Raw genomic sequence first — 14,365 nt, 5'->3', positions numbered from 1 at the left:
ATGAATAATATACATAAATATTTCTTACAATTCTTACGTATCTCAATAATTTTGTAATCCTTTCTAAAATCGACCTTACACTTTGCAAGTGTCCCAATACTCGTGAACGGGAATGTATTGGAATATTGCAATCAAGAGCTATAACGAACAGGATATTGAACAGAAGAAGTTGTCGACGAAGATATTCCGATCGAATGGCAATCAAAAGACTCAACGAACAGAGAATGATATCAGACGTGAAATTTCCGATCTACGAATGGGATATCGAACAGAGATTTCGACATATTACCAAAAGGAATAATAGGGTAATAACTGATCGAGTGAATTTATCAAGCAACGAAAGTACAAAGATCAAAGGGATCCTAACAGTTTAACAAATTTCTATTTCTTTATCCATCATCTATCGATTAAAGACCGAAACACAGTATCGAAAGATAGAAAATCCTATACAGCATTTGCTGAACAAATTCTCCGTTTTATCCAGAAAGATACAGCGATAAACTTCGTGTTAATTATAAGAGAAAAAACGTGCATATCACATCGTTTCATTCAGATCCGTGACACGCATTCTCGGAACGACCCCATCAATTTACGGTAATTCAAACCGTTCCACGAATCCAGAGCTTAGATGGCAGCTACCATTTCATGATACGGATTAAAATAAGAATCTCGGGTGCAGCCCTCACAGATAATCGTTTTCGATACGACTAAACGAACGAACCAACTTTGATTTCAGATGTCGTTGAAACACTCGTCGAACACGAGTCTTTAATTAATGTTACTCGCTATAGGCTTGTCGTATTCCTACGATCCTTAAATAAACTTATTTCGTCTATCTGTCCGATCTATAAAGTCAACTAATTCTACTTCTTCTTTTTGAATTTCCCATATTTTCCAAATCCGAAATTATAGGTATATGATTATATTATATAACTATAATAGAGTGGTATCGATACAAAGCACAAAAGGCCGTTTCACGGGTCTAATCGACCATCGATAATATTCTCGTTAAGTCGTTAAATAAATAAAAAACTAAAGAATGGCGCCGTATTTTAGAAGTTGCAGTCGCAAGACCGCTAGAACCCGCTAATCCACGATACGGTACGAAAGAGGGATTAATTTATGGCATCTTGGACTGTCTTCGAGCGAAGAGAAAGCTCTCTTTCTAACAGCCAAAGTTAAGAAAAGGCCAGGACAGCCGCTCCGGACAGTTACAGTTTCACATTTCAAAGAGAACACTGTCTCATCAGGCCTTGATCGAAGCGGAAGTGAACCGAGTTTGTGGTTTAATACGCTCATCCTTCCTAATACAGGATTCAGAACCATACCAGATTCTATTACCATAACTGGTATATGGATCATCCCTAGAATACCATGTGTAAGAAGAACATTTGTTATTTTTCAAGCAAGACAGTGTACCCAAGCCAAGAGTGGCTCTATGAATCGATTTGTCGTTGTTGATAGTTCCTGAATTGATTTACTAAAATAATATTTATCAGCAACGATGTCCATTGCATTTTTCCAAAGAAGTTGACAATCAACGCGAAATACAGAGAACTGTTTCATGGGTAATTGATCATCGATAACGTTTGCTGTTAAAGTGCATGCAAACGCACTATGTAGCATGCGTCTGATATAACTTCGTTATCGTGCGCTCGCGTTTTCGTTGAAGGATGGAGTTAATCACATAACGTAAGTACTTTGGTACATTGTGACGCTATCACGCATATTCGCAACTGACAAATATAGTCGCATACTCCACAGTCTGCTGCGAAGATTATTAAGTTTAAATGGTTTGCTCCAAATGTTTCAATCGTAGGTTCTCTTTGAAATTTTCTCTCGTGATAGGGTGTACCGTCATTTTGTAGAGCAATATCGAAACGAATGGCAAGTAGTACAGTGTTAATTAATAAAGTATTATTAGCAGACTTTATAAAAAGTGGATTTATTGTGTGTTTTATTATGAATTTTATATAGAACGATTTTTATCGTAATGTGACTTTTAAATAAAAATAATAGCTGCCATAAAGTTCTAAATATTGTTATTAACATTATTCGTATCTTTCTTTGATTACTATTTCTCCTTTTATATCATGATAAATAACGATGGAAAATAGAATATTCTACTTAATCTCTTTCTGACTTACTACGCTATTCTTGATTAAACATTCCATGATAGATATCAAGTTTTAACGTTCGTCATTAATCACGACAGTTTTCTATCGTGACACATTTGATGCATTGTCCGCTTTATAGCAGCTATAATAAGAGAGATTTCCCTACACAGATTGATAAATAAGTAATCGACTCAATATTTGATTTCGTATTTTCATATTCATTCATCGGTCATTTCATTTCATATTCGTATTTAAAGACACTCGTGATACAGCAAATTAAATATTGTGTTAATTTATTCTGTGCAAGGCAACAAGCGCTTAAGCACTTGACAAAAATTATAAGATAATATACAAGCATACGTATGCAAAATTATTCACAAAGGTTTCTGCAGGATGAGTCACGCGTATAAAACAAATAATTCTTATTTTTCGAATAATTGATATGTACATACGTACATACATGTTTACATACATTTATATCGCAATACGTATTTCACAATTGTACTTTTTCCTTGAAAACATATTTGAACGATTCATATCGCTACACAACAAACATTATGAAAAACGATCTATGGAACATTTTTGTGTATATCTTTTTCAACGTGATTTTCTACCTGTAAAATAACAACCCAACTTTTTTATCGTTTTTACAAAGCTCGAAAATTACGAAAATTTAATTTCGGGTATACTATTTTTAATCGTTCAACTTGAATTATCATCTATAAAAAATGTTCCAATAATAATAATACTACTGGCATTATTAATTGTAATATATAAATATATAAAAATTGAAAACTGTATAGAAGATGCCACATTTGAAGCTATAGCTCGTTTCAAAAGATTTTTCGAATCAAACTATTTCAGGAGGGCGGTTTTTACGATGCTCATGAATCGTCTCCAGATGGACGTGATTGCGAGATTTCGAGACGAGCTTTGTTTTCCTACACGGAACATATATAATATATTCGATGATTCAAGTTGATGTTCCAGGGTCGTTCAAATTCATTCATTGCCGTTCAGAGCTTCGTTATCGAGCATCTTTAAGATTTAACAGACAAACAATTCTACAAAATGTCCAAATTGGACAAATTGTGAATGTGAAATTTTAAATAAAAAAAAAATCTTTAAGATTTGATTTACCGGAGTGTCGCGTCGATTCGGGTGCAAGCAGAAATCGAAATCACACCAGTAACGTGATTTGTCGTTATTCTTATTTCTTTCTTTTTATTCTTAAGGAGAATCCGTTGCTAGGGAAATATCCAAAAATTTGTGCTACAATCGCCTCGAAAGAGTCAATATTATTGCAAATAGTATTACGTGTGCTTGCTTTCGGTAACGATTTAATTTACGATAGCTCATTATATCGTGCGTCTAACAAAATTGCCGATAAAATTTCGGTATACTGCCTGCTCAAGTACTCTCTCTTAAGAAAATAATATTTAACAGTCTATAAACTTTGCAACCGTTCTATTGTAGGACATCTAGAATTGTTAGTTTAGTCGACACGCTGTTTATCTTTAGTCAATATGCCTAATAATCTCTTCGTAGTAAGTAGTTCCCAAGGTTTTGTTTGTAAGTATGCTCAATTTTTGCTTCAAAGCGTAAGCTCTTACGAATACAGGTATGTATTACTAATGTAATCAACAGTGGCTAATCGCCATTCTTAGTAATTCGACGACGATATGTATTATCTCTCAATAATAAAAATTGTACTGAAATATGCTACTAAGATAATATATATGTAATAAAACAGTATATATAATATTATAATAGTAATAATAATAATAATGACAATTGCCTATCGCAATGATATAACATCAACGAATAACGATAAACAAGGGATATTTTTTTATCCTACATCAACTTCTTGCTTAATCTCTTTTTGGTAACAAACATCATTTAGTTTGAGTAAAAAATAAAGTAATACACGTGTCATTTTATTAAGATAAAAGCAAATTTTAAAGCAATAGACATACGTGTTTTGCAGGAGCTCTAAAAAATGTTCATAATTTAAAAAAAAAGTTTGCTACTGTGAATACTACTGTCCTTATAATATAGTTATTATAATAATACTAGTATACAATTTCTGCTCATAGCTAGAAAATCTGGCTTCTATGATTATGCAACAATCTATACACTTGTACACTTATTAGTACGTAGTAAATCTTATTAATGAAAATGATAAGAATCTTGATCTGATACGTATAAGTAGACACATGTCGTAGAACCATTCTAACCTGAATCAATAGAAGTCAGTCTTATGTAATGCGTTCATCGAATATAAAAAAAGAAAGACAGTCTCTAAAATGATACACTATGTAAATATCGCGCTCTGTCGTGATAAGTATCGTACCACTATTACCTAAGTAATATTAAAGATATCCATAAGCACGAAAATAACCTCAAATATAGCTTAAGTTTATAAGTTCTTTTCTTTTCATAATTATAAATTATGAAGCTACAAATTCTTTTACATTAGCAAATCAATATCCACGTATTCAAGCGACTAAGTTTTCAAATTTCCAAATTTTTTAGATTTTTAAACACCTTTAAACCTTCTAATTCAAATCTAATTTAACTCTTTTCTCTATGATATCAATTAAGGATTTAAAGGATGTGTGAATGTTACTGAAACACGAACAAAAGAAATCATAGATATATGTAGACTTTTTGTAAAGAAAGATAGCAAAAATGATCTAGAACGCGTGTTATGATACTCCTTAAAGTAGTTCGGCATACATCGAAAAGTTAATGGAAAATTTAAGGAAGAAGGAAATGTCGATCGGATAATTCCATCCACGTGTCCGATTGATTTCTCTAGATTACTAATGAGGTAAACTCTACCGGTAATGACTTCTTTGCATGAGAATCGTAATTCACGATTCCTTTTGCACAAAGGTATCCCGTTGTAAATGCGTTGTAAACTTCGGACGAACTAGTCGGCCTTGAGACTACTTATCACTGCGTCATTACAGTCGAATCGAATGAGGAACATTGGTCCCCTTTCTCCCTTTCATTCACTTGCATTCGGGTGTATCTATAGGGTGTCGTAAGTAAAGTTCCTAAACGTGAAATTATGAAATTATTAACAAATCAAGCATCCTGCAAATAAAATAAAGCCATCGAAGTACAAAGAAGTAACAAGAAGATTACACTTTATAAATGTACTGGTTTCATTTCAAATTGCTAAAATAATATTTTCTCACTCTAAGTACTAATTTGTTAACTAACTAATAACCAACTAGTTGCTTATTAATTAACAGCACTAAGGTAACTGTACCAAATTAGCATAAAAATACGAATTAGTAGTAGAGATAAAATGCATATAAATACGATTTAAATATTCATATATTTAACGATACGCAATAAATAAAAAAAAATGTACCTTCTGAGGAAATTTCTAATTGACAGATATTTCCGTACGTTCCAGAGTTTCTAATAGACATTGAATTTTATTACCAATAGGATATATAATAAAATGTTATAACATGGAATTATATTATATTTATATGGTATTGTAAAATTTTTATACAATTTTTTATTGTTGTTATTTCTATACTCAGAGGTAGGATCGCAATAGTTATTATTTTATCGAATGGATAAATCTATCACACCGTTCTGAGCCAAAAATCCTTTCTTGCACGCGCTTACAAAGACTAGGGATAAAAACAAAAAAGCATCTTAAGCCTATCGATTAAATCTATCGATTGTAACTAGGACTATCTAGTTACTATTTCTTATAACTAACGCACCTGCATATGGATGGCGAGCACGAACTAACCTTGTCATTTTCGACACTTATAAAATTTATATTTGATTCGTTGTTATAAAATTTGTATGCAATTTCTTATAAAATTTGTATTTAACGCTGCAGAATTTTATATGTCTATTGAATTTTGTTAACTACATGAATTAATAGAGGTTAAGTATTCTGAAAATGAAATCGAATCAAGCGTACAAAATGAACTTGATCAGATAATAACTTGATAACTTGATCCACCTTCAATACATGAAATACAAATACAATACCTTTTTAATACATAAAATACCAACTACAAAACCAAAATCATCATTTCATAAAATGATTATTCCAAAAAGCGACATAAATACTCAAACAGTTGCACTCGCGAATATACCTTGCGAAAGTGTTCGAACACTTGTATAAATCTTTTATGAATATATGACGTATGTGATACGAAACATTTCGAAATTTTATTAACACTGTAATTACTATGATAGGTTTCAATTATCGTGAAAATGCTTGTTTTAAAAGATATTTCAATTTTAATTCCGCCAAATTGAGTGCATAAAACACGAAGAATAAACATAAAAGTAGTACGTTGTCTTTTCTTATACGATACTTTCCTTTCACGTACAATAGGACAAGTACAAATATCTTTCGAATTAATCGATTTTCACTCTAAGTGCCCTAATTCTTTTGTATAGAAAATATAAAAGATCTATCGATTGATGTATTAGAAAAAATTGGTAGTTCTATTTTAAAAAATTGAGGTAATTTTTAAATATTCAAAATAAGTCACTACTTTCGGCATGGGCACCCATATTGGATCATACATCGTTCGAAACCGTTTAGCTTTGCCTAATATCTTCTACCGTTTCAGAGCTGCAACTTGCCCTGCAAGTTGCGCGAGACACCTTGTATACACCAAAGTTTTCTACGATGTGTCCAAATACTTTTGTGAACCACTGTAGAATAAAATTCGCATTACGTCCAATAAAAGAAAGATTATTCGGGCGACGCAGGGAACGCGCATGCGCGCGCGCCTCAGTGCATCCGTCGCATTTATGTCAGCCGCATAGCGATGCAAACGTGCGGCTAACACGCGACTCGATCAGTATGTAGTATGTGCAACGCGACCGTAGACGCGATGTTTATGGAAAGATTTCGAAACAGTGCTCTATCGTCTGGCAACTGTCTGAAGCGAGTCTACGACAGACGAGTGCCTCACCCGCGAGGCGAGACACACTCCGCTTTGACTCAGCATTTCACCGCTAAAATGCGTCTAATATGGCGACGTAAACTTACAGCGCAACGTGGGAGATGAATGAATCGCTACGATAATAAATGAATTTGTTATGTAACTTTGTATATCGAAAAATTGGTGGTATCTTAGAAAATTAGTTGTATTATGAACGTTTTTCACTATTTTTTATAATAACTTGTGTGATATCAATTATAATTGTATAATATATGTATACATATACATAATTGTATTGTATGATAAGTATATTATAATTGTACAAGTGCGTATTACGATTCCATTATAGTTGATTTAATTTTACTGATTATATTGTTTGTAAGTGTATAATACAAGTTGCTACTATACACTTATAGTTATTATCGAAATTATTGGTTAAAATTAATAAGTTAAAGTTTTCTAACTTATATTTTAAGTTAGAAAAGAATGTCTGTAAACTAAAAATCCGGAATATCGATAAAGCGAACGAAGAGCGACAAATGTCGAGTAATTTTCAGATTAATTGATTAAACAAATTGCTATATCTGCCGAACTATTAATGGTACCGACGATGATTCTTTCTAACCCTTTGCAATCCGAACTATATTTAACATTTCGTTTCAACAGATTCGCGCGCAATTCAGCTGTCTCCAGCTTTGGTTTATTTATATCTCCATATCTTAATGATTTAAATTTAGCGATTAAAAATTTGTTTATAACAATATGAATTAGCACTATTATTGTATATGTTATTTTTCGGTCCAACAACGTTAAAAAAGAAACTTTATTAGTTTAGCTTACGGAATTAAAATTAAATCGAACTAAACACGGTATAAATTAGTATATTCTGTATCTAATTTACCGACCTAGTAGCGAACGTGAGTGATACGCTGAATAACTATTATAGTCATCAGTCACGATATATTCGCGTAAGTGTTTTGGATAAGAACCGAACTTGTACACCTTTCAGATTGAATAGTAGCGGGGTACTTGTTGTACTTGAATGAAAGCCAATGAAAAATGTAAACGAGTACAGTATATGTATACATTTCCGTTGCTTGTATATGACGTCTGTGCTGATAGAATGTTAAAAAAAAATATCTATGCTGACAAAATACTAGAATATGTCTATACTGATTGAATGTTATGATATGTATGTCTGTTCCACTCGGACAGTCCGAGCTCCCTCGTTTGTTCAGGACACACGTTGATTGTTAGTTGTCAAAAATTAGTTTTCCGATCGACGGCGACCTAAGTATCGCGATCATCCTTCCGAGCTTCCTTAACGCACCTCCTCCTGGTAAGGGTGGAGTGGTAGTAGAATTAAAGCGAGGTGTTCGGTTTTCCGGAAAGATTGTGATACTTCTCCGGAAGTTAGAAACCATGGCAACTCGTATCGTTACAATATGGCTTCAAAATACCTTTTAGAGGTACCGAGTTCATAACACGTCGTTGACTATTGAATGGAAAATAAACTACAATTGTAAATGCTGCCTAATGAGGTTTAAGATTTCAACTGAAAAGTAACCCTCTCTACGATCGTGCTATAAGCTTCACAGATGAATAACTCAACACCTGGTTCCTTGGGTGATCTGAACGTAACATCTGCTTCTTCTTCTTTTATTCTTTAACGCCGCATTCTTATTTTATTCTTATTTAAATTCAAAATCTAATTAATCTTTTAATCAAATTCTTATTTAAATTCAAAATCTAATTAATTTTTTAATCAAATATTTTTATCATACCCATACGATTACCAATAAGAAATATTTTATTTGTTCCAGATAAAAATTCATAAAAAATTAATTCTAACATTATCTAAAATGTTTTTACGCTTAAAATGTCGAACAGTGTTATAATAGGTAATTTAATTATTAAATCAATTAAAATATGTATATACATATAAAATAATCCATTAATTTCAAAGTAAAGATATCTTTTCAAAATATTATATTTACTTTCAATGTCGACTAAAAGTGATTAAGCGTCGCCATTTCGATAAAATTTCTTGAACAACGTTCAATGAAATCTGAAACAAAGATAGGAATCAGAAGACGCAGTGTTTCTAGATTACAGTACCATACTAAACTCCACTTGATCCCGCGCCTTTAATTTTCGATGATACGAAAGACACGTGTGATTTAATGCCATGAAACTACACCTTCCCTGTATGCCAATAATAATCCTTTCTATTCAGTTTTCTTCCGAGCGTGGTATATTGAAACGTTAAGAGCATTTTTAGAAATTACTAGGTTCTATTTCCAACAACTTCTAATTTATAAGAATTCTCGTTTATCAATAGGTCCTATTGTGATATTGTAACACTCGCAACGAGTATAATAAATCTTTTGTATTTCGCTTTTATCAGTTTTATTAATTAATCCGTATAAAACAAATACATATTACGACAAAAATAACAATTACACATAAAAGAAGAGAAACATTATTATGTCGTATAAACATAAATGCAGCATTAGTGCTATCTATAAGAAAATATCTGAAAAGCGGGACATTTATCGTAAAGAAGTAAATCTTATACATTATTATACAAAAAATAAATTTCTTCAAAATATGAATCATTTGTCGTGTCTGAAACAAGCCGAATGGCATGAATAACGAGTACCGAATCAATCACGAATAATCACGTAATTTATCAAATTTCTACCTTACTGAATAATCGAAATACAAGATAAGATCGATAGCCTGAACAGAAATTCTAATAAAGAAACGTGGTCAGGTTGTGACAATCTCAATGATGAAACTGATTTCTTTTTAACTCTTTCGATCTTCAAGGATTTGATAAAAGTTTGATCAAAATAATTGCAGATCACGATCGAGAATTTCAAAGGATTTAAATCGTTTTCAAGAATTTACGTCTATATTCGTGGATTTCCCAGGATTAAACGAAAAGATTGAAAATGTCTACGAGAGAGATAGGATGTGATTACAGAACTTGCACGACTTTTATCTAACCGATAAATATATAGTACATATATCGACCAAGAATTTCAAGTGTCCATGTAATTAGTCGATGATAACTATGTTAATTTAGAGATAAAGGGAACGTTTCCATTATAATCAACGATAAGGCATTTAAATGTTCGTAGAAACTTTTTTTCAGTTATAAGCAAGAAATATCCACGTTTTAATTTCAAAAAATCAAAAAAAAAAGCCGAAGGATTTTAGAATTTTGTTTACTTCTATTTTTTCTTACGAAAATCAGTTTTACTTTTCTATCAAGCTTGAAGAAAAAAAAAACGATGTAAGAACAAGTGTCTAATAAATTTTTAATTTGAAGAAATGATAGGTAAAATATGAACTGTAATAGGAAAATCTTCAATAAATTTTAAAATATTCGTATTTAAAAATACTCTACATTATTCCCTATACACGTATCTCTCGTTTTCGAAAAAATACGCTAATATTATTTCTTCGCTGAATCTTTTGATCTTATGATAAAATTATTTCGATATATGAAACCATTAAAATTAGTATTGGTCATTTATTATTTATGCATTTTCACGAAATAACAGAAATGAAAACTCTTTTAACTCTGAAATATATAGATATTATTTCTTAGATAAGATATTTATTTGAAACGTGTGTAATATCTATTATTATATCGTGTAATTCCATTTATTAGTATATTTAATTTTAATTCATATTTTCATTTATTATTATGTATTTATAAATAATATTATTATAATATTCGAGAACTGAATACGATCAGAATAAACGTTTCACGAAGTATTACACAGCAAAATACAATTCTTGGCACCGTCTGCCAACAGTCTAAAACGAAGACACTACAGAGTCATGTCGCACTTTAAAAATCAATAATAATCAATACGGTGTAGCAAGGTTTATACATTCAGGATAGGATGTGAATCACCAACCACGTATGTATATACACCTTATTCTATTTAAGTACTCGACGAAAGCTACATTATTACATAATTAAATGCGAACAAGTTAATTTTCCTTATTCGCGGCAGTCATGTGCATATCTAATGAATGCAACAATGAATGATGTTGTTAGAAATAAAACCAAGACGGTAGAAACCTCTGTGCTCACGAGTTAATGATGAGAACAAATTCAATATATGCAAGTATATTTGTAAATCTTAATCAAAACCAATACCTAATAAGATACGCTTCATAAGGTTCTAATACTACTCGTAAGTGGCTACAAAAAGTATTGGCACGCTGTTGTATTTATTATATCATTTAATAGTACATTCATATGATTAAAAATATTTGATACTATAAAAATGAGATATATCTATATAGACTAATATAGAGCGTAATAAAAAAGACATATCATTGAAAAATAAGGGTATATGCAAATAAATACCTTTTATGTAAGCTTATGGCCACTATAATGATTCGTTCATTGCACTTGTCAAATATACGATCTTCATAAACTAGCTTCAAACTTTGGAACGAATACTGGCGGAATACTTTGGAAATCTACTTAAAATTGCTTCCATATATTCAAACGGATCGAACTTTTAGATCTTCCAATTTGCGAATTTTACTTTGCCATATAGTTTTAGATAATTTAAAATAATGAGAAGAATGATAGTAAGAATATATATATATACGCGTACGTACAAAAAAGAATTGTAATTATGAGGAATTAGATATCTACAAATCCTTTAAGTAAAATAATTGCAGATAAATGCATTTTGTACAACATATTGTTAAATTATTCTACATCATAATTTTAAGTAATTGACGTAGAAAAACACTTGACTTAGTTAAAAGGATAATATTTACAAGTATCAATAAAATATTCTATATATTATAATTATATAAATTATAATAATATTGTTCCAAAAATACCTACTTAGAGTATATTTTACCTAAATTCACTTCCTACGATAGACCACCAAGCACCATACTTAATTATTTTCCATAATTATTATTAATCTACCGAATCTTGTATATTTCATTTGAAACTTTAATATAAACAGGAGAAGTTAAATAATAAATGAGATTAAATGAAATTAAGCACTATTGCATTCTTGTAGTACCAAAAATATTATATACATATCAATAAAATATTGATACGAATGAAGCTTAACAAATTTAAAACTACAAATTATTTCATTTAACTACATAAAGATGACGACACGTCGTAGGAAATTAAACAGTCCTTCCGTAGAAGAGTATTTCCGTAAAAATTAAACAGTACAATAGTAACAACCCGAGCTAGCCAATGAAATCGTACAGGTTTTTACGATCCTCTGGTCATTCCTTCCTAGTTACGTAATTGGCCACCACTATAAGTTTGCGACAAAATTGCTAGGTCGATTCAATATACTATTAAGTATTACTAAAATCAATAACGCGCCATGCCACGTCGTTGTATAAATCGGCTACGAATCCCGACGCTATCGATAAAAGGTTGCTGGTTCATATTTAATATAGAAAATCTCCAAAAATCTCTACCTTCCTTCAATATTCAAAAAACTTTGCACAGAAAAATCAACAATTAATTAATTTTGCGATCCTCTAACGCTATTGCGTAACAAACGATTTCCTTTCGGTGTTACAGAACAATGCATAAATCTTATTTCTATGATTTTTTCACGACAAATTCCTTATTCTTAGTCTGTGAGTAAAATCCTATTAAACGGAATTTTATAAAATTCCGTTAATATATATATATACTATAATAATATAATATATAATATATGTATATATATATATATATATACAATTATGCTATAATTTCATCGATTGCATTAAATATATGTAATTCATACACAGGCACAGAACACCAATTATTTATCTGAAAGATCCAACTAACGTGATTAACGTCGTACAACTGACTTTGATATGAGAAAAAATTCTTCGTTTTAATAGAATTTTATGTATGAATGAATCGCTGTTTTATATGAAAATGGCAATAAAATACTTCAAATTTTATGAATATCCAATAGCAACTCTTATATCGCATGATATCTATTATACTTATATATACCTATGTATCGTATATATTACGTGTATTGTATTCTAGTTATACTCCATGTATTAAATGATTGTTAGATACACATTATAGACTAAAGTTTTAGAATTGTAGATGATTGATACATAAGAATATTTTTTCGAATTTACGTATATATATATATGAATGGATCTGAGAAAAAAAAAATCAAACAAATGACTTTACAATGTGGCTGGAACAGAAAAGACAGGCTAGGGAAAAGAGCGAGAGAGAGAAGACGTCGTGAGAGCACATGTCATGCTATTTCGTACGTCATAGGGATAATTTATAGGTATATAACAAATCTATAATAACACGTAATATACAAAGTAACGTCATCGAGTCTGATTTGAACTTACCTTCATATTGTTCTCGGCGATGTACTCGATGGTACATAGTTGATAAACGATGTAGGCACGAAGCAATTCTTTCGTGGTTTTACTCTTAAAAGAAGCGACGGGATCGTTAAACTTCAAATCCAGAGGATCGATCTGTCGCGGAGGAGCCGGCTTCACGTCAGCGGTAGTGCCGGTGTATTCGCGATCGTACACCTGCACTAACTGCACCGATGGCTTCGTTACGTTCTCCAGGAGGCCGACAGGAAGTGGTAAACACTTCCTCAGCTTTTTACCGGCACTGCAACGCGGCACCGTTCTCAAAAACGCCATACCTTGCCGTAGCTCTAATGCAAGAAATGTCAGCAATCAGGACGCACTATTTAGCGGAAAGAAAACCCGTGAACTGCGCGATCTCCTCCGCCCTATGAGAGTCTCACTGAAAAAAGTACCAGTAGCAATGAACGTTAAGATTCGAGAACGTAGATTGACCAAGGCGATTTTTCTCAGTGACAAACGGGGTAAATCCAACCTGCCACGATCGAGTCGGAGACCCCAATACCAATAGAGGTATCTCGTCAAAGCTTAGGCCGAATCACAAGGTGGGGTACTCGTAGACATCCAGCGACGTACGAGTCAAGCGCTCACCTTACCACGATACCGTCTATTATAACTTATCTATGCAAAACACCCGTTGAAAACCGACTTTAAAAAGCAAACAAATTTTTTTGTTAAGATTCTTTTTTAATTTATTGCTAATATTAACCGGCACAACGAATTTCAATTGTTGTACGTTGCCCCAATTACTATACAGTAGCAATAGATGCTGAGACTCTGATTGGTTCCTACGAGAGGTGTGTTCGCATTGCTCGGTGTGACTGGTCGACGAAATTTTGGGAAATGCCAATAACTGCGCCGTCGTACCACGCGCACAGTGGCGCA

The 14,365-nt window shown here is 31.9% G+C and overlaps 1 protein-coding gene across 2 annotated transcripts in view; it reads right to left on the bottom strand.

Annotated features, from left to right (window-relative positions):
* Nucleotides 1–14,214, bottom strand: part of LOC117204160 (proline dehydrogenase 1, mitochondrial) — a 41,627-nt gene extending 27,413 nt beyond the window's left edge. The window contains exons 1-2 of one of the 2 annotated variants that reach the window (XM_033441313.1): nt 13,956–14,214; nt 13,448–13,862 (exon numbers count right to left, since the gene is read on the bottom strand). In XM_033441313.1, coding sequence (XP_033297204.1) covers nt 13,448–13,756 — 309 coding nt within the window. In that variant the 5' untranslated portion in view covers nt 13,757–13,862; nt 13,956–14,214. Of the gene's footprint in view, nt 1–13,447; nt 13,863–13,955 lie in introns of those variants that run through there. The other variant, XM_033441314.1, reaches the window with a different exon arrangement.
* Between the last annotated feature and the right edge of the window lie 151 nt (nt 14,215–14,365).

Source organism: Bombus bifarius, unplaced genomic scaffold, assembly GCF_011952205.1.
Source record: "Bombus bifarius isolate JDL3187 unplaced genomic scaffold, Bbif_JDL3187 scf7180000007977, whole genome shotgun sequence".
Taxonomy (NCBI): domain Eukaryota; kingdom Metazoa; phylum Arthropoda; class Insecta; order Hymenoptera; family Apidae; genus Bombus; species Bombus bifarius.
Note: the sequence above shows the minus strand (reverse complement) of the source record. Positions and strands in the feature narration are given on the sequence as shown.